The sequence below is a fragment of the Colletotrichum siamense genome (genome assembly GCF_013390195.1).
Source record: "Colletotrichum siamense strain Cg363 chromosome Unknown KSG_Cg363_contig05, whole genome shotgun sequence".
Lineage (NCBI taxonomy): Eukaryota > Fungi > Ascomycota > Sordariomycetes > Glomerellales > Glomerellaceae > Colletotrichum > Colletotrichum siamense.
Window position 1 is genome coordinate 1,452,939 of NW_023501018.1, and position 27,468 is coordinate 1,480,406.

The 27,468-nt window shown below is 50.6% G+C and overlaps 7 protein-coding genes across 7 annotated transcripts; 4 read left to right on the top strand and 3 right to left on the bottom strand.

The window, feature by feature from the left end:
• Positions 1-1,685: 1,685 nt before the first annotated feature.
• Positions 1,686-3,369, bottom strand: CGCS363_v008015 (Bifunctional solanapyrone synthase; the record flags this gene model as incomplete). Its single annotated transcript, XM_036639864.1, has 4 exons — positions 1,686-1,957; positions 2,017-2,228; positions 2,283-2,983; positions 3,046-3,369. The coding sequence occupies 4 exons, from the start codon at positions 3,367-3,369 to the stop codon at positions 1,686-1,688; spliced, it is 1,509 nt and encodes a 502-aa protein (XP_036495050.1).
• A 2,838-nt stretch (positions 3,370-6,207) lies between these two features.
• Positions 6,208-8,137, bottom strand: priB-2 (Protein priB; the record flags this gene model as incomplete). The annotated part of the gene is made up of 6 exons (XM_036639865.1): positions 6,208-6,576; positions 6,641-7,027; positions 7,092-7,385; positions 7,453-7,759; positions 7,821-7,962; positions 8,023-8,137. The coding sequence occupies 6 exons, from the start codon at positions 8,135-8,137 to the stop codon at positions 6,208-6,210; spliced, it is 1,614 nt and encodes a 537-aa protein (XP_036495053.1).
• A 2,852-nt stretch (positions 8,138-10,989) lies between these two features.
• On the top strand, positions 10,990-13,003 carry CGCS363_v008017 (Lactose permease; the record flags this gene model as incomplete). The annotated part of the gene is made up of 8 exons (XM_036639866.1): positions 10,990-11,212; positions 11,272-11,353; positions 11,411-11,527; positions 11,588-11,740; positions 11,798-11,939; positions 11,990-12,223; positions 12,273-12,760; positions 12,817-13,003. 8 exons carry the CDS (start codon positions 10,990-10,992, stop codon positions 13,001-13,003), a joined length of 1,626 nt encoding a protein of 541 aa, XP_036495052.1.
• A 758-nt stretch (positions 13,004-13,761) lies between these two features.
• On the top strand, positions 13,762-14,829 carry GOR1-1 (Glyoxylate reductase 1; the record flags this gene model as incomplete). The annotated part of the gene is made up of 1 exon (XM_036639867.1): positions 13,762-14,829. The coding sequence occupies one exon, from the start codon at positions 13,762-13,764 to the stop codon at positions 14,827-14,829; it is 1,068 nt and encodes a 355-aa protein (XP_036494291.1).
• A 636-nt stretch (positions 14,830-15,465) lies between these two features.
• Pm20d2-3 (Peptidase M20 domain-containing protein 2) lies at positions 15,466-19,592 on the top strand (the record flags this gene model as incomplete). The annotated part of the gene is made up of 10 exons (XM_036639868.1): positions 15,466-15,668; positions 15,720-15,823; positions 15,876-16,213; positions 16,264-16,389; positions 16,446-16,540; positions 16,584-16,776; positions 16,842-17,183; positions 18,108-18,492; positions 18,551-18,694; positions 18,748-19,592. 10 exons carry the CDS (start codon positions 15,466-15,468, stop codon positions 19,590-19,592), a joined length of 2,775 nt encoding a protein of 924 aa, XP_036494290.1.
• A 120-nt stretch (positions 19,593-19,712) lies between these two features.
• Positions 19,713-21,417, bottom strand: betA-6 (Oxygen-dependent choline dehydrogenase; the record flags this gene model as incomplete). The annotated part of the gene is made up of 2 exons (XM_036639869.1): positions 19,713-21,088; positions 21,135-21,417. The coding sequence occupies 2 exons, from the start codon at positions 21,415-21,417 to the stop codon at positions 19,713-19,715; spliced, it is 1,659 nt and encodes a 552-aa protein (XP_036494896.1).
• Positions 21,418-23,148: 1,731 nt separating this feature from the next.
• On the top strand, positions 23,149-24,810 carry CGCS363_v008021 (uncharacterized protein; the record flags this gene model as incomplete). The annotated part of the gene is made up of 1 exon (XM_036639870.1): positions 23,149-24,810. The coding sequence occupies one exon, from the start codon at positions 23,149-23,151 to the stop codon at positions 24,808-24,810; it is 1,662 nt and encodes a 553-aa protein (XP_036493975.1).
• Positions 24,811-27,468: the final 2,658 nt, after the last annotated feature.

The window sequence follows — 27,468 nt, forward strand, 5'->3', positions numbered from 1 at the left end:
TTCGTCCAAGCTATCAGAGACAGTACAGCCTGACGATTCAATCAAGAGAGAAAATCGATATTGTACAGGAAATGTTTCAAGCTCGATGCGCCTACCAGGTCACCCACGGTCTTCAGAATTTCCGACCCTATTGGTATTCCCAAATCGCAAATTACACGGCGCCAAGTGATGACATTACCGAGATGCTCATGAGAGCGCGTCAGCTTGAGGCATCGGATCCCCGGGACAAGGTGTTCGCGCTCCTGGGAATATCAGCAAACATCAATCTGGACGACAAGAAGTTGGCTGTTGACTACAGCAAGCATCCAGCTGAGGTGTATGCAGATCTGGCAAGATTCGTGATGACCACTAGTGAGAGTTTTGACATGCTTAGTCATGTCAATCACTTTGTCCGTTTCCAACCCTTCTTCGCCTCCCCCTATGGTTGGCTCCCATCATGGGTTCCAGATTGGAATTGGAGTGAAGCGGCACGAAGAATCGAAGCTTTGAGGCGCCAGATGGGCGTTGAGATGATCAAAAGGCACACAAGGTGGCAGAATTCGCAACAAGCCAAGCTTAGCACCTTTGATATTAGAGAGGTCCAGGCTGGCATCAACGAAAGACTTTGTCCAATGTTCCCAGACTTGCCATTATCAGGGTTCATTGGGCCTACGTTTCTAAGCTTCCTCGACAAGGAGACAGAAGAAGACCAAGACAAGCGGAGGAAAATCACAAAAGATAGCATGAGGTGGGCAGGCGCCAATGATTCCCGTCTTGACGCGATTGGTTCATGCTTAGGCCAGATCAATTTCCTTGGGCCTTGGATAACCCTTCGAGATGTGGATGAAGCGTCGTTCCAAAACATTAGGGACCGACTACAAGACGACCTCGGGCAGATGCGACGGGAAATCATCTCTCGATGGAGATGCTTTCTCATGCAGAAGCACATTGGCAAGTGGCAGAAGGCTCATGAAGACCCAGACATATCTGATATTCCGATTGATGAGGAAGATTGGTGTCTTCTGAATGATGACGTTGACTTGGGGCATGACACAATCGAAGGCCATTTATTCGATCGCGGTAGGAAGACGACCGGCGGATCCGGTAGGACAGCTTGGTCCAATGACGCGGGGAGCCACGTGAACTTCATCACCGACAGGTCCTCAGCAGTGGAAAGGAAAAGAATAGGAACATTCGACAACCACGTAACTCGCGACGATAGCTGCAGGGTGATTTTGCCACCTGGGTCTTGTTTAGGAGACCTTGTCATTTCTTTTAGAGGAGCACGGGTGCCATTCGTCATTCGGCGTTTGGGAGAAGCATCCAACTATTATTCCGAGAAGACCGGAGTCTCTTCGAAGTTGCCTTTCGAAATCCGTGCGTTTCTGAGAGGAATGCGATTTGAGAGGTGCAAACTGATTGGGGAGTGTTTGGTCAACGACTTCACTTACTTGACAGATAGCGTAGAAGAGGAGGCTGTTTTCGGAATGGAATAAGGAGGAAAGAAGTCACCCAATGTAAGAAAGTAATGTCATTAAAGTTTGGTCAGAATGCAGGCACGTCGAAGCCATTAAGAAGCACAATTGCGATAGAAGCCTCAAATAAATGTATGTAACTATGTAAAAGAAGAGAAGGTAAAGATGTCTATACAAATGCGGTGGGTTCAGCTACGAAGCCATCGAGAATTTGGTATGGTAAAGTTACTCTCAGTAACCAAGCTTGAAGCCACCCCAGCTGAGCTTGGTGAAGGTCAAGTCAGGGTCGTACTGGTCACGAACGGACCTCATTCTCTCGACATTGGCAGCGCCATACTGAGGGAGCGGCTTCTGGAACTCGCCAGCGTCACCCATGTAGATGAACTCGGTAGCGAGACCCTTGGCCTTATTGATCTCGTGGTGTTGGGCGAGAAGAGACTCGTGCCAAGCCGTCATTCGGAGATCGTCTTCAGCGCGAGCCCAAGAAGTGGTGAATTGCCACCCTGCATTGGTGTGTTAGTTGAGAACGAAGAGAGCCTAAGATTCGTACTATGTCACATACAGATGTAGGGCTGATCATTTTCAAGACCGAAGGTGTTGCCAATGCCGTTGGTCTTGGAGGGAGTCAAAGCGGATGCGGGAAGCAGGTTCAAGATGTAAGTAGGGCGAAGGCCTTCGACATCAGCAACATCCTGAATAGCTTCGACCCAAGACTGGTAGATCTCGTAGAGTCGGTCGGCATCGGGCTTGATGGTTTGGTGAGCGAACTGGATGCTGGCAGGATAGGTCAGCTACTGCTACTAAGGATCATCAACGCTCAAAGCTTACCGGAACATCTGGTTCGGAGATTCCATCTGGGCATGCCAGTAAATGGGTTTGGTGACATTGTGGACGCGAGTGATAGCGTTAGGGATGGCGGTGAAGTTGGCGAAGCGAGAAGGGGGCGACTCGGTAGTCTCCTGAAGACCAAAGACCTGGGGATTAGTCTCCTTGGTGGTCATGTTGTAGTTCATGTTAATGACAGCTCCGGCACCGACGCTTCCATCCTCAGAAAGAACCATGTCGCAGGCGGCCTTGATGAAATCGGGGATGGCATCCTGGGGGAAGACCTGCAAGGTGCTGGTGACCAGAGGGATGTCGTAGGTCTTCAAGGTGAACTTGGTGACGATTCCAAAGTTGCTGCCGCCACCCTTGAGAGCCCAGAAGAGCTCAGTGTTTGTGGTGTTGTCGGCGACGACCTGAGTGCCATTTCCGAGAACCACGTCATAGCTGAGGACGTTGTCCATAGAGAAGCCATACTTGTTGAGAAAGTAGCTGACACCACCGATCAGGGTGAGGCCGGGGACACCAATGGTCTTGAGACGACCGCCGATGGCGTACTTTCCATAGGGTGCCAACTCCTGGTAAACATCCACCCACTTGTTGCCAGGTCCAACCTCGATGTTGTTATCGTCGGCGTTGACTTTGCGAGCGTTCAATCCATTCAAGGCGAGAAGGATACCGTCGTCGATCGTGTTGGATCCGGGGTACTGTCGACACATTCCGTTAGTGGATAAGGGGCAGGAGAGTCGGCGCCAAAAGGATCACCCACGTTCATGTGACCACCACCCTTGACAGCAAAAGGGGCCTTGTTGGTGTGGAAGATCTGAACCGCCTTGGCAACATCATCCGCAGTACTCGGCATATAGATGCACGCAGGGGAAAGGTTGGCCCTCTTATCCCAGACGTTGATACGCTGGGTCTCGTAGGCGGTCGAATTGGGGAAGAGGGTCGCGTTGGAGGCGATGGCACTCAGCTGGTCACAGGCAGCTCTGACGCTGTCGGTGACCAACAAGTCACGGCGCCCGTACTTCGAGCTTCCGGCTGCAGCAGAGCCGGCCAGTAATAGGGCGGAAAGAACTGGGGGAGACAACATGGTTGGCGGTCTGGGGTTGGGGATAATGAATGAAATGTGATTGGAACGAAAGAAGATGGGATGGTGAGTGTTTCGAGAGAAGACAAACAGAGAAAGGATGATATTTATCTATTATCGTGAGAGACGAACCATACCCCTATCTGATCATCTGTACGACCCTCCACTCCCCAAGATGCTGCTCAACACCACTACTGCGCCCCTACTCGGAATTTCTCCATCAGTCCCATCTCTAGATCATCACCCATCTTGGATCGCAATCGGTCTCGGCATGTTGTGAAATCTCGGCGAATGCTGCTCAGCCTTACCTGAATGGATATACCGATGGCATTGATGGTACCGCGAGTATGGGCGGAACCAGTCCACAACAGCCTCCATTTGGCCCCCGTCGTCATCCACGAACCTGCGCTAGCGCACGGCAGTCATACGTAGTTCATAGCCTGATGACGATTAAGCATGCATCTCCAGGTGCTCCATACCTAAGCGAATACATGGAAAGCGACGTGGCCCACGGTTGGGGAACTGTTTCCACAACACCAACCCGCAAGTGGCATCGGAGACGAGGCGATTTTCGTCTGAAGCCGCGTCTCTAATGCGGCTTGCTATCACATTTTACCCAATGCGGGGGGGCTTTGGAAATTGGAGTGACACATTACCATCCTAACGTCAAGCGTTGAGACGAACAGGGCTATTCGATTGAAGGAAATAAGCGGGTTTACACGTTAGCGATCTAATCCTTACGACGTATAGGATCGCCTTCTAGAGAATTTCTCACGGAGTAGTCCTGGTTCGGCGCCACTTCGGCAAGTCAGCCACACTGCATTTCCGTCGTATTGCACTGTTCGCACTCGTATTTGGCAGATGGGGCTTGGTCCGCCAAAGATCCCAAAGATCCGCTGGCGATCAAAACGGACGTCAATGCGGCCAATCAGTCGCTTCGTCTTTACGTGTATTGCTGCATCGTTGTAGCGTTTGGAATGGAATTCGCGTCGTTCTCTGAAACCAAAGAAGAAAGTGGACGGAATTCTTCCAGAACGCTTTACAACCCCAGACCAGAAACTTACATTTGACAAGTAGTTTGACTCAGTTCCAATAGGTGATCTACCGCTCATCTTGTTTCTGCCCTAACCGGCCTCCGATGATGTCCGGGGCGGCGGGGCCGGCTTCCAGGCCTCTGTCGTCACCAATCAGTGAGTCCAGAAACATCGGATCAATTGATCCAAGCTCAGCAGAAATGTTAGTTGGTGGAGGTAATAGAATTCGAGCGCGCTGTTTCATCGGATCAAAGTTTGACTCTAGCCGTAGAACAACGTCAATGGTCCGCGTGCCGCACCGGCCGGCGGTCGGACACTTGGAGAGCCTTCACACAGAGCTGAACTTTTGTTGTCCGACACTGCCGGTACTCCGCCATCTCCAATCCACCATATCGCAGGTCCGACTTCGCGGCCTGGCCGCCGACTTTATACCCTCTGTGGACTCCATGCATCGAGCCCATGACAGAGTGACATAATCCTTGCACAGCTCATCGTTTTCTCCGCCCTCGCCGTTGCGCTGCTGGCTTATGGCATCCGCCTCCAATCACACATGGCCCGCGGCCATGTCCGAACTGAGACTCAGAGGCACTATCGGTGCCGCGACAGGTGGTACCCTGCTGCCGAATTCCGTCACGGTCAAAGGCTGGCTCGCATGCGTTGTATTGTCCCTTTTGAATGGCCTTCTTGACAGGGTGCTGCGCCATCATCAGAAAGGTGCGGCAAAGCGAGCTCTGGATGAGAGGCGGCGCCGACGACTTGGCGTATGGGAAGAACGACAAAACGGCGGGCTCGAAAAGCTACACGAAATGCTTGCCGACCTCGAAATCCCGGAAGTTGACTTGAACACCATCGACATGCACGAGTGGCTTGACTATGCTTTTTATCGATCATAACCTACCGTCATTTATCACTTGAGAACTCCAAGTCGAAGAATCAGGGTATCACGAATGGTCCTTTCATTGAAGAAAGCCATGAATGGTAACGTCGTATCCGTTTCGTCCACTGAAGAGATATACTGATTGATGATCTAGGCTCTGGCACCACTTCGCGGAGGCTGGCAAAGCTCTTTGGAGACGCTATCGCCTGGGAAATCAACAGAACCGAGATAGACAGCAGATAGGTTCTTAAGAAAGGCAGCACTATTTTTCTTTCACTTGAAATTTACTGAACTATTTGCATCATGGATACTGGTGGAAGCTTTACTTGTGGACTTGCCGCGAGTGCTTGCATCAAATCTGAATACTTGACACAATGCGCAACAGGCACACTAGCACATCCATTGAGATACACTCCATCAATTGGTATCTCAATAACATTATTAAGACATGCGTCTTTTTCTTGCAGCTTCGATGAAGAGGAAAGCCTAAGTGTGAACGGCCCATGTAGTTACACAACAACCAGCTATACTCCCTGAGCAAATCACAACTTGTCAATATTCGCTCGAAGTTATTTTCCATTTCTATGTTATATCTGTAAAGAACTAAGGCCAATACAAGTCACGTTTTAGTCCCACGGGAGTGGTCGGGGGCAGGATGTAATTAAGGTTCAAGATCCATGGGGAACTTGAACTCAAAGTTTGCGGCGAAAGCTTATCTTTGGTATTGTAATTACGAGTAGAGACTTCTCCATATTTGCGGCCCGTTGTTTATTAGTGTGACGTACGAGATTCAATTGCACTAGACTGGTTCATAAAGTCGTGTTAAGCGTTTTCAACTAGGTTTATCTGTCCTGAAAGTCGATTTCCACAGATGGCGCCCTCATTCGCGTGTAATGCCCCTTTTCAGCATGTGCAGGGGGACACAGAGGTCTAGGGAAATAACAGTCCATTGAGACTTTCGGCGCCTGCGAATTGAGTAGGATCGGAAAGAGGTTGCCCAGAGCTCAGAAAGCCCATGTCCAGCCATGCGGCAGAGTCCAACGATCCTCCATCGAATGCTCTAAGCCAATCTGGAGGCTCATCCGTGTTTTCTTCCCCGTCTTGGGCAAAATCATTTTCTTTGGACTTCATAGTCCTCCTCAGATCTGTTGCGAAAACACGGGCGAGGCCTTTATATAGATGGATCGGGGACGACGAAGGCAGTTGTTGGCCTAGCTTCTCCAGTCGTCTCGAAGTCGCCTGAACTTTGGTCGCAGCTTCAATTGCGTCGGAGGATGCGATGCATCCGCGCTTGATGGCCTAAGAAAGCAGTGCATTCAATGTCAGTCCGAGGGGAAGCATATGAGCTGAAAGAGAGACCCACCTGAATTATCTCGGTAATGGCGTGAGCAATCATGATATACATGTTGTTCTGGATTCCGAGAATCATCTCATGCAGAATTGCATCGTAGAGAATGACATTGAGCGCGCGCAAAGCAACCTTGAACGTTCGTTCAGTGACAATTGAAATCTCTGTCGATGCTTCGGTTTTGTCAAGGGATCTCATGTCCTTCAACGCAGTTGCGCTGAGCACCAACAGTGAATGACCCATGTAGAAATCGAGAATCGGAAGATACTGTGACGAAGGTGAGCCGTCTGGGGTACATCGGAGATCCCGAGTAGTCTCAAGGATCCCGAACGCTTCCGAGTGCCAGCCCAACAGGGCTGAAAGGCTTCTATCTACGAGCGAATGTTTTCCTAAAGCTGTCAACTGTGGTACTGGTCAGCGGACACTGATGCTCCATCTAGGCAGAGTCCAGTAGCAATTTACTCACAAGCTTTCCTCTGATCTCTATGATACCGCAAATCATACGATCGGTGGGACTTGTCATCGGTTTCCGCCACCAATCAGGTACGGATTGGGGCAACTCGCTCCACGAAACACTGAGATAACGGCCAGTGGTGATCCCAAACGATTTTTCAGCAAGAAAAACATAGATCCAAGTTCTCTCAAAGTTTCGCATGAGACGTTCCTTCCACTCACTGGTCGCGTTTGGCTGGGCTGCGTTCACCAGCTTTACAACGGCATCAGGGGAGTTGATGCCTATCTCTCTTGCCAATGGTGCGATCTAGTGAATTCACGGATAGTAGTCAGTGACAGTGCCCAGTTGCCAGATGCTGCACCCATTTACCTACATAGCTGACTTGAAGCCAGTAAGGATCATCCGCATGTCTTTCGCAAAGAGGTGCCCAGTATTTCAAGTTGATGATGGCTTGAATCAGCTCCACTGATCTGACGGGCATGGCTATGGACCATCTTACGTTGGCCTCCGCGATCGATAGCAATGTCGGGTATAGAATCCGGTCTCTTGCTCGACCTGAGATGCCGCATCCCATCGCGCAAACAACTGAGAACAGCGTAAACGAAATTGAGTAGACGTATTCGGAGGTGTGGAGTAAAGGGTCTAGAAGGCCGACGAAAGAGTTGCGTATTTGGAAGAAGCTTGAACCCAACATCGTGATCAGTCCTAACCCTGATGCAGCACCAGAAGGGCCATACTTACAGACTCCAGTACAGGTCCACATCCTCCTTGTCAATCAAACGGGCAGTAATTGGGTCGCAGGCATCGGCTTCTAGTTTGAGAGTGCTGTCTATCGGCTGGGATGCTAAGATCTGCCAGTCCTTAGGGTAAGTAATCCGAGGTGCTGGCCACCATCTTGTCAGCAATGTCATGTCACAGGAGATACCAGACGAGTAATTGTTACTGAAGTATGTTTCGAGGCGTTTGTAAATGGGGTCTGGAGTTTCAGCATGACTGAAATGTGCGGTCAAATCTGGGTCGAGAATGGGTGAAGCTCCCCCATATTGCGAAGGAGTCATATCTGCTGCAGCTGCGGCCATAATATGATAAGGTGACACCACGGAGCTTTGATCGCTTGGTGTGAAAACTCGGCCAAGGCTTTGTCGGTGATTGTCGTGGGGGAATGACTCATGATGTTGAGTCGCAACGTGGATGCAACTAGAGACTGCATCTTCGGCGATGGTAGGGGCAGGATGAGGTCTTGAAGGTATCGGTGGTGTCGTTGGAAATGTCTGTCCGCTGTGTTCGCGAAGGAGGGCAGCGATGACCTGAGCACGCAAGGGGCTCTCGTTGATGCGTGCGAGTATCTTTTCCACGGTGTCCGGCTTACTGGCCCGAAATCAGCCAATGGAATGTTAACTCTCGCAAGGAGTCTTCGTACTTTACACTTCCGTGCTTGCGACCTCTTTGAGAGCCAGATGGATATCGACAGGCTCGATCCTGAGAAACACATCGCGAACTGCCTCATGATGTCAGCGGTTGATTCCATCTTGGCTGCGAACAGATGAATATTCGACTTACCAAGGCAGGCGACGATCGCATCGTTGTCTTGCTGATCGGAAATTGAAGCACGCAGTCGGATGGACCGAAGGAACGCCGCCGTCACTTCCAGAGCCTCTTGAAAGCAGGTGCTGTTCTTCCCTCTCTGGTGCAGAGGTAGTCGAAGCCTGCGGCGGCGGCTGTTGTCCCTCGGTCGGTTCCTGTTCCAAACCGTCTGATCCCATTGGACTATAAGATTGCGCAAACAGGGGCAATGTTGTGCAAGCCGCAATAGATTGCGATTGATGGAATTTCGCGTGTAGTTGATGTGTGATTCATCGCGGGGTTCAGATCAAATGACCGCGGGGCTTAAATCATGTGGCCGTGCGCCTTTGTCTCTTTCGACTATAGTGTCCAGCCACAAAAATTCGGACCTAGCGAAGGGTGATCGATTAAAGCACATGTTGTCGACATGATGAGCATCTCATATGAGAATAGATAAGGTAGTGAATTGATGTTCAAACCTTGTAAACCGACTAATGCCAAGGATCACGTCCTACCCACACAAGTGCGGGAGAGACCAGATAGAGGACAGTATTCTGAGCCCAGTCAATTCTTTTCGTTCGTCGGGTTAAAGCCAATTTTGGCATGCATAGATTCAGCCGGTGTTCCAAGAAAACACCATATTGAACAAACTTGGCACTCAGGACGGCTAAGGGATGAATTTGCCCGGACGTCAGATCACTGGGATTGGGAACTTGTTGAGGCTACTGAATGCTGCTTTCCTTGCACACTGTGGTAGCGCTAGCATTCCGTTTGAATAGCAAGTAACATAGTGAATTACAAATGATCATGACCGGGAGAGTGGACAAACACAACCATCCCCTAAACACAGATTTTCGTCGTCGCCTGCTCAGATGGCCCAACATCGGTGCTCATCGCCGACACCGAGTCGAGACTTTCGCAACGAAAGATTCCTCGGGTCAGAAGGTGGAAACGACCCACAGCGCCCGCTTTTCAAATGACTGCAGGCGGTTGACAGTGGGAACGACAACGCGGGGATGTGGCCCGAGGAAGGCCGGCCGGAGCCGAGATGGGTCGGTTGGGCCCCCTGCAAAGACTAGGAGACAGGCCAATAAGTTCATGATGTCATGTTCATGTCGAACGAGAATAAGAGTTCGTATTTCAGGGACAATAACCCTGAGCTAAGTAGGTGGTAAGAGCTTTTACCCGGTACGATGTACCAATGTAGAGAGACAGATGGAAAACCAGATGCCAAGCAAGAGACTTTGGTTGCCTGACACCAGGGTCGAGAGGCGGATCTAGGTTGAGTTGGCCTCTCCAGCTGTACATATTGCACCTCGAGCCAGGCTCTTGTACCTACTCAATGTACTACGGAGAGCCAATCTGGACGTATTTGAATCGTCTGTGGCATCTCCCTCAGTACTGCAGATTATGATTTGTGCCTGGCATGAGCCGGCGAAGCAGGATTCAAGTCCGGCCCGGTTACCCCGGCCGATGCCGCAGAATCCGGCAGATGTCGGCAAAACACGCAGAAACCCAAGCGCCCTGAGAAGATCTCGTGTATTTGAATCTCGTTACCTATCCCATGATCTCGCGCACGCCACCTGATGAAGGTTCCCGCGCAGGTGGTTAACAGAGGCCAACCAACGTGGCGCATCCCGAGAACGTGGAACGTTGCCGAGGTCAACCAGAAGTCTGGAATAGAGATCAGCCATCAGAAAATATGGTTCCTAGTTTCACCAAACAGTGTGAAGACATGTTCTAGTCGTTGCGACTGACCCACGCCGCGGCATAGTTAGCAGCGTACTCTCGGGGAACCCGGAGCCGACAGCACCGCTCACCCCATCGGCAAAGGATCGCCAAGCGACGCCATGGACCAACCCGTCGTTCGTCTGCTCGACACCTTTAACCCCTCCAATCACGACGCGCCTCGGCGATCCGGTTCAATTTCCTACCGCGGCTCTTCGCTGCGCTCCGATGTGCAATGCCGGACACAACCCGGATTTCGCATCCCACCCTAGCACCACACGCCGTCAACCTCCTCATGTGATCGGCCGGGGGATCGCGCGGTCTGGGGTATTGCGGGGATAGCTCAGCTGTTTCGATGAACCCACGGATGTGGATACGCGGTGGGTTTGGCACCTCACGCGTTGGCGTTGCATGGCTTTTTCTTGGGTGGCATGGTTGCAAGCCAAGGGAGCGTGGGAGAAGCGAGCCATTGGGATCAGGCAGTTGGAGCTTATAAAGAGGTGTGCGCCTGGGAGGATTTGGAGAGGTGGTTGGCTTTTTGACTGTCTGCCCTTCTGAGCTTATTATCTACCTTTTGAAGTAACAAGAAGTTGACGAGTTCCGTCTCCTGCCTGCCAACATGGCTGCGCCAACAAACGACGAGAAATATGACCACACCAGTAGCGACGTGAGAGAAGATGCGCCCCCCGCAGAGGTCGCCGCGGTCGTCGCACACGAGATCGCGCACGAAGTCGACGATAGCAAGTACTCGCCTTGGACCAAGTCGATGTTCACCCTCTATGGCGTTCTTTTCGTCGCATACTGCTGCGGTGCCCTCAATGGTTACGATGGATCGCTTATGGGTATGTCAGGCCTCAGATGTGGGCGTAACATGGGGTGTAGATCGCTAATCGTGTGCCAGGTGGTCTTAATGGCATGACCTCGTACCAACGAACTTTCAACATGACAACCTCGGGCTCTTCCACCGGTATCGTCTTCATGATGTGAGCGACGCTTTGCGATATGAATATAAGGACTTGGTTTCTGACGAGGGATCTTAGGTATAACGTCGGCTCTGTAGCTGCCATCTTCTTTACTGGACCCGTAAATGATCTTTTCGGCCGCCGCTGGGGCATGTTCACGGGTGCGGCGTTGATCATCGTCGGCACCGCGGTGCAGTAAGACTACCCTCTGCAATTTGAACATTGGGAAATCCGCATTACTAACAAGAATATTAGGGCAACGAGCCACGACATTCCTCACTTCCTGGGTGGACGTTTCATTCTTGGTTTCGGTGTCTCCTTCTGCTGCGTTTCTGCGCCGACCTACGTGAGCGAGCTGGCCCATCCCAAGTGGAGAGGAACGCTCACTGGTTTGTACAATTGCATGTGGTAAGTACAGACAAAGACCTGCGTCATTTGAAGTCCCGATATTCTAACCAAGAATAGGCCTGTTGGATCAATCATTGCAGGATGGGTTGTCTACGGCTCTTCATTCATCCCCGGAGATGATGGATGGCGAATCCCCGTCTGGATCCAAATGGTCACTAGCGGCATCGTTCTCATCTTTGTCTTCTTCCTCCCTGAGAGCGTAAGTCGCTGTCTAACCTTCTCCATAACTTTGCTGACAGGTGTAAATAGCCTAGGTGGCTCGTTGCCAACGATCGACATGAAGAAGCTGCCAAGATTCTTACCAGGCTTCACGGCGAGAAGGATCCCGAGCACCCGATTGTACAACTGCAGATGAAGGAGATGATGGCGCAGATTTCCAGCGAGGCTAGTGACAAGAAGTGGTGGGATTACCACGAACTCTGGAATACCCATTCTGCGCGCAGGAGATTGATCTGCGTCATTGGCATGGCCATTATGGGACAGGTACTTACGGCTCAGCTCATTCTTCCGATTTCATCACTAACAGCTGCAGGCCTCCGGAAACTCACTTTCCAGCTACTACCTTGTCACTATGATGAACACGGCCGGAATCGTCCAAGAGCAGAAGGTCCTCGCTCTTAACGCAGTCAACAGTGTTCTCGGTCTTCTCGGCAGTGTTGTCGGTGCCCGCCTGACTGACAGGGTTGGCCGTCGCCCTTTGCTCATTTACAGCATTCTCTTCTGCAGCATGACTTTCGCTGTTATGACCGGAACATCTAAGATGGCTGTTGACAATCCGGACAACACCAATGCTGCGAACACTACCATTGCCTTTGTGTATCTTTTCGGTGTTGTCTTCTCGCTCGGATGGACGGCTCAGCAGAGTATGTACATTGCTGAGACCTTGACGACTACCACCCGTGCCAAGGGAACTGCCGTCGGCAACTTCGCGTCGTCCGCCATCTCTCTTGTCCTGGCTTACAGCTCTGGGCCTGCTTTTGAGAAGATTGGATACTACTTTTATCTCGTCTTCGTCTTCTGGTAAGCAACACCTGGAGGATCAATTATAGAGAAAGACAACTGACATGGCAATTTAGGGACATTCTAGAAGCCATCTTCATCTTTTTCTTCTTCCCTGAGACCAAGCATCGTACTCTTGAGGAGTTGGAGGAGGTGTTCTCCGCACCAAACCCTGTCAAGAAGAGCTTGGAACCCCGCAGTGCCAGCACGGTGCTAGAGACAATGAAGGTTCCGAACGAGAAGTTTGATGTTGAGCACGTTTAATGTTACAACTCGAATCACAGAACGAAGTTGATGCTTAGATGTCAAAAATTGGTAATGAGGCTTGGATACCCGTGCAAAGGGATGTGTAATCGAGTAATTGGTAGATGAGCTATGACATAATTGGATTGAAGACCCTTCGGGTTTCGATTCGCAATATTATAACCAAGGCTGATAGATATATTGCGGTTCTTGTCATTCGTCGTCCCTATCTATGAGTACTCTGCAAGCAGGACGTACACACGTCAAAAATATTGATTCAGTCACCTCTGATGTAGCGGGCTACGGAGCTGGGGCCAGCAACTGGGTCACATCCGCGCCGATGCGGAAACGTTCACGACCGGCCGTCATAGAGAGAGCAGGCTGTAGCCGGAACAGTTTGGTTTACGATCTGGTGACCAATTTGTGGCGGCATCGTATTTCATAATGCATCTACTGGTCGGACAACTTCCGAAAGTTGGGGATAGAAGACGTCGGCTTTCTCACCGACGCATCTTCCCGCATGGAAACAACACGGAGCTGTCCAGGAGCGGGGAACTGCCAACTTACCAACAACATCACCTAAACATGCGTGAACATGATCCACAAAGCACGCAATACAAGCGGATAAAATGAGCACTTAAAGTTACCGACTTCTCGTTTGGATACTTCCTTGACCAGCCACACCTTCAGAGGTCGAGTTACACAAGTTTATGGCCCGGCGCTTATCCCAATTGTCGTCAATTTCAATCCCTGTATTCAACATCTCCAAATACTCCAACATGGCGGGGAAGAAACCCATCGTCCTGCGCCTTGGCGAGGACATCAAATACAATCACGACTACTACAAGAACACCTTCACAGATCGCTTCGATGTCGTGGCGAACGAAGAACCCGACCGGGCATCCTTCATCGAAGCCTTGAAGTCAAAGAAGTATGGAGATTTCTCAGCGATCTTCCGTCCACACTTCCAAACGGGCGGTGAGATGGGCCAATGGGACGACGAACTGATTCCCCTTCTGCCACCGTCGGTACGCATCTTCGCTTCCGCCGGTGCGGGGTTCAACTGGGCGGACGTCGACGCGCTTGGCCGCCGGGGTATCTGGTACGCCAACGGTGCCGGCGCCAGCGACGAAGCCGTCTCAGACACAGCGCTCTTCATGATTCTCTCGGTATTCCGCAACTTCTGGAGAGCGCAGCGGGCAGCGAGAACATGTGACCCAGAGCAGTTCACAGCCATGCATAAATTGGTTGGAAGTATCTCGTGGAACCCTCGAGACCATGTCCTCGGTATCGTGGGCTTGGGTAACATCAGCAAGAAGCTCGCCTACAAGGCTCGCACCGCGCTGGGAATGAAGATCCACTACTTTGACGTCGTTCGTTCGCCGCCCGAAGTTGAAAAGGAACTGGAAGCGACCTTCCATTCCAACTTGCATGAGCTGTTGGCCGTATCGGATTGTGTTACGTTGCATACCCCGCTGAACGCGCATACCCAAGATCTGTTCAACCGCGAGACATTTGCGGCGATGAAGGATGGTGCGAGACTTGTCAACACGGCACGGGGGCAGCTAGTACAGGAGGATGCGCTTATTGAGGCCTTGCAGAGTGGAAAGTTGTCGGCTGCCGCGCTGGATGTACACTACCACGAGCCGCAGGTTTCAAAGGTGCTTGCGGACATGGATAATGTGACATTGACATGCCATAATGGTGGTGCAGCCCTGACGACAAGGATGAACTTCGAGCTGAATGCTATGAAGAATATTGTTGAAGTTGTGGGGGCAAACGGTGCTTTAGTTGGCGAGCCGTTGACTCCAGTCAACAGGAAGGGATTTGAGTTTGCATCTAAATAGAAGACTTTAGCGTTAAACTCGAATAGACCGACATGATTCCAACAGCAGTAAAGCTGCCGATGAAAGACGCTCTCGAGGCTCTATGTTGCTTCAATTCGCATCAATGATGGGGCATCGAGTCTTCTCTAATTTGTAACATTGTATGGCAAAGTTACCACGGTGTCGCACATCTGCAGCTATCTGCTATTGGATGAAGGACCAAGATGCACAACACAAGCTAAGTGCCGACCGTTTCATCGGCTCTTTTCCGAATAAATGTCCCGTGTGGACGGAAAAGCAGATCATTCGATCACTTCTCCAATCTGGTCATCAACTTGCCAATATGTAGCCATCGGCATTCTCACCGATGCTCGGGTGACTCCCCCGGGAGGCTTCTTCAAGGGGATTCAGTACCCGCGACCCGTTCTTTCCCCGCAAGCCAAGAATCCGGGGCCCCAACATGGGGAAGCCCCCACGGTTCGATGAAATCCACCGGCGTTCTCGCCGGAACTCGCCCAATCCTTGTCATGTTTATGAATCTCCCCAAGCTGTTTGGGCCTTCTGTTAAATACGCTGGGGCTGTGAACATGTTTCGTCTTTCAGACGGAGCAGGTGAACCAGACTTTGCTGGATACGACCCCGAATCCGATCACCAAAATGGCAGACGCGATTCAAGAGCAGAAGTACGAGGCCGAGCACGCTGAGAAGCGTCGCGCTCTCCAGCCTGACGAGCTGCCGCTCCCGCAAGAGTTGGAACACCTTGGTGGCGACGAGCTGAGGCTACTGGATATGAGCTTGACGCGGCGGCTGGACTTGACCCTCATGCCCACCGTCTTCATTCTGTTCCTGTTGAATATTCTGTGAGTGATGTGACCTAGAAGCGACGTCGTTGGCACTGACTTCTTGATCAGGGACAGAAATAACATCGCCAGTGCCAAGATCGCAGGAATCACAGATACCCTGAATATGACCAACAACGAGTACAATACTTGCCTTCTCATGTTCTACGTTGGATGTATGGCACTTCTGCTAAGTACCTGTTGGTATCCATGATTGACTTCTTTCAGACTGCATTACCCAAGTTCCCTCAAACCTCATCATTGGAAAGGTCCGGCCATCACTTTACATCTGTCTCATCACGTCGCTTTGGGGCATTCTGTCTATGAGCCAAGGATTCGTGAAGAATTTCTCGGAGCTCGCTGCCGTTCGTTTCATTCTGGGACTGGTAGAGGCGCCCTTCCTTCCGGCTGTGTTCGTCCTGATGTCGTGCTGGTACACTCGTAAAGAGCTGCCGCCGAGGATTGCGATTCTGTATGGTGGCAACATGGTCGCGACTGCTTTCTCTGGACTCATTGCGGCTGGGATTATCTCGAGAATGGAATGCAAAGCAGGAAAGCCCGCATGGGTGAGTCTTTCACAGTTTTCAGAAGGCGCGTCCATACTAATGCGATCCAGGAATGGCTGTTCATCATTGAGGGCGCCATGACAGTGGTCATTGCGCTGTTGCTTCTCCCTCTCCTCACAGATTACCCCCTGCAGAGCAAACATCTCTTCATCTCTCACGACCAGCAGTTGTACGCCGTAAGTTAACGTGCTATCTCTTGGCCTATTTGGCTTGACTGACTGTGAAACAACAGGAGTGGAGAATTCGCAAGGAGAACGCAGGTATCATTGATGAGGACCCAGAGTCCATCTTCTGGGGTCTCAAGCAAGCACTTATCGACCCCAAGCTGTACCTTTTCATCATCCAACAAATGGCTCTCATCACAGCCCAGTCATTCAACAACTTCTTTCCTTATCGTCGGAACCCTTGGCTATGGTCGCACAACAACGCTTCTTCTCACTTCGCCGCCTTACTTCTTCGCCTTCATCGTGTCTCTCTGCGTTTCTTTCCACGCTGCGCACAAGGATGAGCGTGGATACCATATCGCGATCCCGATGGTATTTGCCCTCCTCGGCAACATCTTGGTACGTTTCCGTTTCCAAAATTTCCGTTTATCTTCTGTGGAGACAGTTGAGCTAACTGTAAGCAGGCAATGTTCGTCGACTCACTGGGTGGACGCTACTTCTCCATGTTTCTCATGACTGCTGGCTCATATGCACCCTACAACCTCTGCGTTAGCTGGCTATCAGCGTCTCTCCCTCGTCCGCGGGCCAAGCGTGCTGCTGCACTTGCTATCGTAAACTTCATGGCTGCCGGTGTTGCACACTTCTACACCAGCTACATGTTTCCCGATAGCCAGAAGCCTCGATACTACGCTGGCGGCGGAGTCATGTCTGGTGCTTGCTTGGTTTGTGCAGGCACGGCGTTGTTTATCAAGTACTATTTGAAGAAGCAGAATGCCAAGTTCGAGGAGGAAGAAAGGGCCGGCAATGTGAGCCACAATCATATCTCGGGCTCAAAGGCTGGACACGGCGGGGAGGGGGTTGTCAGTTTTCGCTATGTGCATTAATTGCTGCACGCTCCTGAATAAATCAATGATGTCAAGTCGTTGAAACTTTACTGTTCTTGACTGAATTGCGTGGCTGGAGAGAGCCGCCAATGGTGTAATCAAAGACCAACTTGATTTTAGTCATTGTGATTAGATTTCAGATAACCCGTCGGCAAAAGAACAGACGATCGGCTATTTTTTAAGCTTACTCACCAGGGTCGACCCCGTCCCCCAGCATTTCCCCATGGCGGTGCGGAGGGGGACAGGAGCACAGTGGGGAGATTTGTCCACGGCAAACTACCCACATCGGCTGCTTTTGTTTCTTTCGCATGGAGTATTCCGGTCGGTGTCTACCACGTTCCCGGAGCCAAGAATGTCGGGACAGATGTCGGCGGCAGTGGTGCGAGGGAATAAATACCTATCTCTACCGCCAAGTCCCTCGGCCCCGGTTGCAGGTGGGGATAGCATCAAAACTGCTGGCTGGGTTCTTGGCAGTCATCCGTTCAAGTAAACAGGGCCGCGACACTGGGTTTCTGTCGCACATTTGACTGGCAGAGCAGTTTGACACTTCCCCGCACTACCCACCGTTGGGATAAACAACGAATTGAAATGATCGACGAAGAGCCGACGAGCGGTTCAAGGCCACGAGGGCCAAGATTTTAGAATGAGGGCCATGATGCTCGTCATCCGCTCATCGGCGGTATTACACGTCTGCCCGGGCGGTATTTTGGAGGAGAAGATAATCATGACATTTATTGATTAGACATCGAGTCTGGATGGGAAATGCTGTATAAAGAGGCGACCGTCTACCATGTCTGACTTGGTTTTGAAGTCCTTCCGTCAAGCTCTGTCTTCAAGAACACATAGGACGTCATCGTCAAGTCAGACAGCATGGGTATCAGAGGTCTTTCAAGCAAGCTCATCTTGGCTCTTGGCGCGAGCTCGGCAGCAGCATCTTCTGTCCTGCCCCGCCAGTCCAACAGCTCGAGCCCCGACATCAGCCCGTACTTTCAGTCCATCTCCGACTATGTCGACTCCATTGTCGATGAGTTGTGGCCGATCAACCAGGAGATCCACGACAATCCGGAGCTTGGATATGAGGAGGTGGAAGCGCATAAACTCCTGACCGATTTCATGGAGGCTCATGAGGGATGGAACGTGACCAGGTCCATCTACAACATCAGCACTGCCTTCGTAGCTGTCTTCGAGGGAAGCGGAGATGGTCCTATCGTGTCTTTCAATGCCGAATATGGTAAGTGGGCACTCAATTGGAACAATGATCATCAGGATTATGCTGACCCTCGGCTTAGATGCTCTTCCTGGTCTCGGCCATGCGTGCGGCCATAACCTGATCGCGACTGCATCCGTCGGTGGTGCGCTTGCCACCGCTGAGATCATGCGTGCTGAGAGCCTCCCTGGAAAGGTCATTCTGTTCGGAACGCCCGCTGAAGAGAGTGAGATGCATTTTGAAAAGTCGAAATCTGGATACGAAGCTGATCATTCTCAGGTCTCGGCGGCAAGGTCAAGCTTCACGAAGCCGGTGCCTTCGCTGATCACAATATCGACATTTCCCTCATTACTCATCCAACCAACGGCGGCGATTCCCCTTACATGATCACCACTTCCACGGACCGTTTCGAAGTTGAGTACTACGGCAAGGAGGCTCATGCCGCTGCCTCCCCTTGGGAGGGTATCAACGCTCAAGACGCCCTCATCGTTGCGAACAACGCCATTGCTCTACTCCGTCAGCAGACGCGGTCCACCGACAAGATCCACGGCATCATCAGCTCTGCCGGCTCTCGCATCAATGTCATTCCCGCCCTTGCTGAAGCCTCCTTCCAGATCCGCTCCGCAGACAACGTTGCTCTGGAGGAGTGGACCGATCGCGTGATGAAGTGCTTCGAGGCCGGCGCTCTGGCAACTGGCGCCGAGCTGAATCTGACCATGAGGCCGTACGGCTACGACAACATGGTCAGCAACGACCTCTTGGCGAGCTCGTATTCCAAGTACTTCACTGAGCTTGGCGGCGAGGTCCCTGACGCCGAAGTCGACAAGCTGCGTGAGCCCAGTGGAAGCACTGACCAGGGAAACCTGAGCCATGACTTCCCTAGTATCAGCCCGTTCTTCGGCATCACCAACGAGAACGGAAGTGTACCTGATGGCGGTCCCCACACTGCGGCTTTTGAGGTTGCTGCTGGTAGCAGAGCGGCGTTTGACAAGGCCATCATGGTTGCCAAGGGTATTGCTGGTGTTGCTGTTGATGTGCTGACTGTTGACGGTCTTTTGGACCAAATTAAGGAGGAGTTTGAAGCTACGCAGGAGAAGCGCAGAAGACGTCGCGCTATTTTCTAGTGTTTTTGACGCCAATGGTAGTTTATTAATTCTAAAGTTTGGATATCCGCTTAGACATCGGTTAACTATAGTACTATTACATCCGTTTTGGATCATGTCAACTTCTGCCCGTGCCTCTCGTCAATTGCCAGTAATAATAGAAGCAGCCTGTTCCGCCATGGCGTACAGGGGTGCCATCAAATGAGCCGCAACGGGGACGGGTAAGACAGACGCATCGACAACCCTTAAGCCTTTCACGCCCTTGACCTTGAAATTGGAGTCGACAACACTGCCCATCGCACAGGTTCCGTGGGGGTGCCATGTAGTGACGCCGCTTTCGGCCAGACGGGAGTCAAGGTACTCGTCAGTGTTATCCAGCGAGACTGGCTCGGTGTTGTCAGGAGCAGTTTCTCCAACAATGTACTCTTTTCCGAAGGCAGTATCGAGCATCAGCTTCGTCATCTGACGGATCCCTTCTCGGTAGACATGACGATCGACCTCCGTATCAAGATAGTTGAGGTTGATGACGGGACTATCTGCAGGGTCAGCGGATGCAAGACTGACGCTTCCGCGAGATGTAGGCAGAAAAGAGACAATGTTGGTGTAGATATGCGAACCGTCCATCGGAACAGAGGGATTGGAAGGACTATAGGCCTGGTAAATGACGAAGTTCTCGAGGAAGGTGCGGTTGGCGCTGAGCAGAGAGTGAGATGCAGCGTCTGGGGCAACTCCTTCATCCTTTTCGATGGCAGAAGCAAGACCAGTCTTATCCACCCCCGTTGATGTCACCCAATCAATAGGGTACCCCGTGCTGAACTCGGGCTGGCCAAAAATTGGGTTACTGGATCCGAGTGCGTAACCATTCTCCGGGCTTTTGAGCTTCCAATATTGGTAGAACGACATGTGGTCAATCAGGTTTCTCCCGACCTCGGGGAGATCCAATCTCACGCTGATGTTGTGCTTCTCTAATGCTGCCGCTTCACCAATGCCAGACAACATAAGGAGTTGCGGAGAGCGATAGGCACCAGCGGCTGAGATAACGTTGTTGGCGAGAATCTGGGTGCCATTGGCAAGCTGGACGCCAGTAGCTTGCAGCTCTCCATTGTCAACACCACTGGAAAGCAGAATCTTCTCAACAAGCGTCTGGGTGAGAACCTCGATACCATCGAGAGGATACACCACAGGGGTCAGTTGACGAATGCCATCGCGACGGGTCTCGGTCAGCTCAGCGCGCCCGATGTTGTCGCCCGCATTGCTGTCGAGGTCTGGGAGCTCAGGAACCCCAAGTTGGTCCCAGCCGCTGGCAACAACATCACGCAAGGGGTACGCACGACCGGTCGAAGAGACAGAAGCCACGTGAAGAGGCCCAGCGTTACCGTGCTGGGCGGTGTTGTTGCTGTTGAACCAGTCTTCGGCCTTTTTCATGTAAGGCAACTGGTTTTCATAGCTCCAACGCTCGTCGCCGACGAGTTCAGCCCACTCGTCATAGTCTACTCGAGGTCCCCGTGTGTATCCACCTAACATCGTCAATTGACACTCCGGAAGATCAAGATGTGCTCTTACAAGAATTGATAGTAGCGCCACCGCCGAGGCCCTTGCCTTGATTGAAAACAAGTGTGCGGTTATTAAGTGCTGCGACTGGTTCGGTCGGGTACTGCCAGTCAAGCTCCCCACCCATGAGATTAGTGGCATTGGTATATAAGATGTCCGTTCGAGCTCGAGTATCTTCGCCGGCTTCGATGAGCAGGACACTCAAAGAGCTGTTGTATTCCAGCATCCGGCTTGAGATGACTGAGCCGGTGAGGCCACCGCCGACGATGATATAATCCCAAACATTGGACAGCATTGTGACTCCCACACTCGGCTCCCGACGAGATGTGCGAATTGAGAGGGGATCCCGGTGAAGTCAGACCACGTGGAAGAATCGCGATGGCCAACAGAAAATAGGACTCTTGAGGGAGCCTGAGCTTTTATACGAAGACGCGAACCCTACCTACCCTAGTATACCATCGGTGAGTTGTTCAAATTTCGCATTCAATGCCAAGAAGTCAGCCCACTGGACCGCTTGCCTGGATGATACTCTGAGGATTCCCCGGGCGCATCTACTGGTGTTGGTAGCTGCTGAGTCTGCAGGCTGTGGATCTGCAGCTAGGCTTTAGAAGACGAATATGGATCGTCTTCCGAACCGGAGGCGCAGGGTCCGCTTTCTGCGTCTACTTGCGAAAAGTGACATGGTAATAATTCCAAACATTGATGGTGTTCCGGGCTTACAAGCAGTAAGCTCCTCCGGATTTCAGGCTGCCGCCTTTACCTACATGAAGTGCGCACTGAAATGTCTTCTCAAGTTTGATTTGAGGGAACTGCATACTACGACACAGTCCCGTACAAGACTTGGCATGAAGACTTTGGTTGGGGAGCAGATAATGCAAGTCAGTCCCACACAGCATCATCGCTTGAGGTCATCGTAGGCGATCGTTCGGGGGAGAATGTGACTGCAGATTTGGTGTTGGAGGGGCTGTATTCTGTGAATCTGTTGACATGATGATCCGCAGATTCATTCAATTATCCTTACTGAATCAATGACCTTGACATTCAACCCCCTGAGAAGCGGTTGCTCAACCTCGATCTGGGCTGAAGCCGATGGCATAGCTCAATCCAATCTCCACTTACCGCCGAGGATTATGGGCCCAGAACTCGTATGACCCACCCGTGATACGACCTTGTGTTGGAAGCTCTTCGTCACATCAAAAGCATCTGTACGTACTGACATGGGAATGGTTCATTTTAGTTCGAGCAAAATCCTTCAGTGATCAGCATATGTTAACGCGACAAATATATACAGTCCGTTGTTCAATATGGTTGTCTTAATCTGAATTTAGTAAGCGGAGGATTGACCTAGACTATTTTGGGCTCACCGAAAATAGGCAGTCATCCTATGTGCGCTATACCTTTCTAGCACGTTACTAGCTTGAAACACATTTACGAATAACCTCGCATTCAAACATTTAACATGAGCACAGGCCTTTTGTTGCTGAAGAGTCATAGACTAAATACACTTCAGAGCAGCACTACTGCGCACAACTGTGGCAGACAGTGAAATACAGCCAGCCCCACAAGGCCTCAGATGAATCACATCAATCACTTGTTGACAACCGCGACTAATCAAACCGGCGTATAAGTCTACCATCCCGGATCTCAGAGCTTGACAAACTTCGTAGAACAACGTCCAGGGACTTGACACATCTTCTTTGAGCTGCATTCTAGGATTCCTGAACAAGCCAGTCCCCAAGAGCTACATCAATCAGTACCGTTGCCGCCTACCGCAGAAAGATCGTCTGGGTTCCACTTGAGTCGAGAATCGACAGCGACGTGTGTGGAAGTTTTGGTCAAAGAACTTGCATTGGCATTGCTATCGATCAAGCTCGCATCTTCGATTCTCGGCTTTGTCAACTATTCTCTTGAACAACTAGCGCCACGCTAGCTGTGGGAATTCATAAACGTCTTCATCCCCTCCCAGAGTCCCACATCGACCGGCTGTCCGTATCGTGCGAATTCAGGCCACGCCAATGAAACCAGGATGGCTGATCTCGAATTCTCTGAAGAAGATATCGTTCAGCTGGCTCTCCTTCGTGATGAAGAAACAGACGCTCTCATTGACGCTGGCTTACTCAGCAACGACCACCGATTATCCTCACCCATGGACGACGTACTCTGCTTTACTTACGAAGAGCTCATACTTCAGGTCACAGCTGGTACTCACTACCCTGTCACGGCACCTCTCTTTGACCTCATCAACCTCACCCTCTCGCGCAAGGACATAGATGGCCTTCGTGCTACCCTTCGCTGCGTGATCGAGGAGTCGGCCGAGACGAATTGCGTCGAGAAATGGCTTAATAGGGGAAATAGCACGTACGGAATCTTTGAGGCGACCAAGGTGGTCTTGAAGATGGCCCAAGAGACGGATGCTCTGGTAAAGGCGGTACGAAACCGAGCCAACAAAAAAGCCAACGAAACGCAACGCATTCCTTCGGACCAATTTCAACAGAAGGCTGTCCAGGCGATTACTACCAACGAGATCGCCTTGGAGTACCTGGGCAGGTCGGCTAGGGAGATCTGCGAGTCGATTCCCTCGTGTTACCGAGTTCTTCACGTCGAGTGTGTCATCCGGCGCGATCTAGCTGCCCGCTTCGATGCTTGCCGAGGTCGGTTGCGCGAAAAGCTCATCCGCCAGCGCAAAAGCCTTCCGAAGTGCTGCGCAAAGCACACCCGTCTCGAGGACAAGCTTGAGCATTTCACACGTCCCTACATGACGTTTCACGGCACGCAGCGCCACTTCGTTCCCTCGATCGTCCGTCACGGCTTCCTCAAGCCGGGCTCGCGCGTGCCAAAGGGCGACAAAGGAGGAAACGATGGAAACCTGCACGAGGTTCGTTGTGGGTCTACCTACGGTCGCGGCATCTACAGTTCGCCCAGCGCCGACTTTGCCTTGAGCTACACGGATTCTTGGGCGCGGCCGACGTCGCCGAACGAGTACTTCGGCCTCAAACTGATTGTGTGCGCCACCATCATGGGTCGCGCGCGACAGATGTTCGTCGGGGACAACTGGCGCACACAGTCGGAGCCATATGAGGGTGCTGAGTCACACGTGGCGAACCGCGAGCTCGAATACATCGTCTTCGACCCAGCACAGATTATTCCCGTCTATGTGCTGCACCTGGACTGGGGCGCTGACAACGCCGCGCACTTTCAAGATTTGCCGATGGACCCATACCAGTGGAAACCCAGGGTCTATGCGGCCAACAACAGGATCAACGTTAACGAGGGTTTGAACTCTGCGTACGCAGGCGAGAGACAAAGAGCAAAGCAGGCGGTGTTGGCGAAGGCGTCAAAGTACTTCCCCTACGGGTATGGACCAGCGACAGGCGGACGATTTGTGATCGAGGAGGTCGGAGAGGTCTCGGAGGACGAGGAGGACTACGGTGAGTATCAAACCATGAGAGGCACTGAGAATGAAGACAAGACAGGCATGTCTGAAACAAACTTCTGGGGATGGGTGAAGGCGGCGGAAGAGGATGAGGGTGTTATACATACAATGGCGGACGAATACACCGCACAGAGGAAAGTATCTGGATACCGGCCGGAAAACTGGGGTTCAATCAAGAGAGCTAAGCAGGAGGTGGAAGAGGAAGACGATGATGGCAATTTCAACCTGGATTGGCTTTTATTAGGCCAGGCTTAGGGTAGCGTCGAGCACAAGATATGAAAGCCTCGAGACTGGATAGTCATTCCGTAATCCGCAGCCTTATTGACATTGTCCTTGAGGAATGATCAGACCCGTTTTGCCACGCTGTGGTAGTGGGCCCGCGGCGGTTGCTCGACCGCATCGTGATCGGCCTCCTTACCGACGGGCACAATCTTTTGGAGGGGGTGCCAGGCCCCTGTACATAGATCAGACAAAAGCATCTCAGCGCAAATATTCTGCGTTTTTCACGGGCATCGGGGAATTTATCTAACAAACATGACACATTGGGTTTATATAGGAACAGCCGTTTGCCTGTCGATTATGATAAGCCCGCTGGTGACCTCTACGAAGACCCCCTCTACGAGGTCTCCAGATATCCAATCGCGGATCAACATCGACTGAGCGTCCTGGCAGGTCAGTCAGTTGCCGTGAGCCGAGCTTCAGGCGATTCAAGTTTGTACGAATTCCACATACTCCAGTTTAATTGGGGGCCCAAAGTCAATTGTTCGTCGATACGTGATTTTGGGCATGTTCGTGGAGTCGTGGTCTAACTCTTCAACCGGAGCAGCTGGTCAAGGAACTGTATCCGCGGGGCTTGATATACGACGCTTCTTTTGGATCGCTTCCAGCGTTACATTCAAAGCAACAGAAGGGAGTGCTGTCTATGATAGGGCTGAACATTGACGTCGTCAAGATGTGGGACATGGCTTGGCGCGAAACCCACATCACGCCAGCTGGCGTGTGAACTAGGACCCAATTCTGAGGGTGTACCTCAGGGCCGGGGTGTCTACGACTGGGGAACATGGTTGGGCTGAGCTGGTGATGAAGAGGGAAGCATGGCGTCAGAGTACTCATGGCACTGTCACCTCAAAACTGGCCCTGACAAACCTCTTCGAGAGGCAACTTAGCGTATCCTTATCGACGACAAGGTCGCCTACAGTCTTGAAGGCGCACCGAAGAGTTACGGAGCCGTATTCCAAATTGATTTGAATGCGGACAAAGGTCAAACAGCTTGGAGCATGCCGGGCGACGACCTTGGCTCGGCTGAGGAACTGATCAAGCACTGGAAACCCTTTCAAAATAGGCTTCATGGCATGGTCTACAGAACAGCATGTCAGCAGCTTTTTCCACCCACGACGGATGGATCGACCTTGGCCCGGATGGGATGGAATCAGGAGATGTGGTGGTTGCCTTGGCAGGCGCGGATATTCCTTTCGTGTTGAGACCGGTAGAAGGCTGATACATCCTGGTCGGCGAGTGCTATGTTGAGGGTGTCATGTGTGGGGAGTTCAGCTAGGTGGTGAGAAGCGGCCAGGTATTCCACATTCGCTAGGATTTAGTCACAGATGACATGATAAGATCAACACCTTTCCGAAAGAAGACGATCAAGTTGCCACGAAACTCGCCTTGCCGCAATCGGATGGTCCTCCAGCGGGCGACCTGGAGAAGGAAACGATTTTTCTCACATGGGAGAAAGCTCGTAGCGTCAAAACTAGCGTGATCCCACTCGGCTCACTGCGTAGAACCGCCCAGCTGGACTCGTACTCCGAAAAGGGTCCTCCTTTTAAGCTATTTTGACACCACAATGGCCGCTTCCCGGCCGAAGTTGTCACCGAGTAAATAAGGAGCGGCATCGCGAAGCCGCGTGCCAGACTTTGAGCACGCGTGGAACTCCACTTCAGATGGCCCCCGCTGTGGATTGTGGCCAGAGCATTTGTGTGAAGGGATTAGTTCTACACTCCATTGCGTTGACAGCGTCCGCCCCCCCTTTTTGCTGAAATTACGCACGCATAATCCCTATATATATATAAAAATTTACCTAACGCTATATAGATATTTATAGTATAGTAATTAACCTATTCTAATAGCTTTAATTAATCTATTTCTATTAAATCTTATTATTTAAAGGTATTATAATACCTCCTAAATACTACTATATAGCTTAGTAAGTAAATAATAACCTTTTTAGGTATTATCTATTACTTATTACTAATAATATATAGAAATAATAATATATATAATAATTAGTATAGGATATTACTAGAGATCCTTTTTAATACTCTACTTTACTATTAATTAGAATTATTATACTTACTAAGAGGGCTTACTAAGCTACTACTATTAAAGAAGCTACTAAGGAAATTATTATTACTAAGGTTAGACCTAAGATTAATAATTTAGTAGTAGCTAAATCTATATTATAAAGAAAGTATATACTTATAGCTTTTTTATTATTATAAAGAGCTCTAAAAGTATTTTCTTACTAAAAAGTAATAATAATATAGAGGAAGTAAAAAAAGGATCTACTATATATAATTTAGCTCTAAAGTACTCTACTTTTATTAATATTACTATTTTAACTAAACTTAACTTTAGTTAACTTAACCCCTTATTAAACTACTTAATTTATAGATAATATATTTATAACTTCTTATTATAATACTAATAATATATTTATATTATTTTATAATATATTTAAAAAGGAGGATAATATAAGTAATAAAGAACTAACTCTACTATAAATCTAAGTTATTTATAGCCTAATACTTAAAAGTAATAGTTTATTTATTCTTAATCTAACTATTAAGAGTATTATATATAATAGATTTAGTATTACTTCTATATTAAATATAAATAATAGAGATTAAGAGGTAG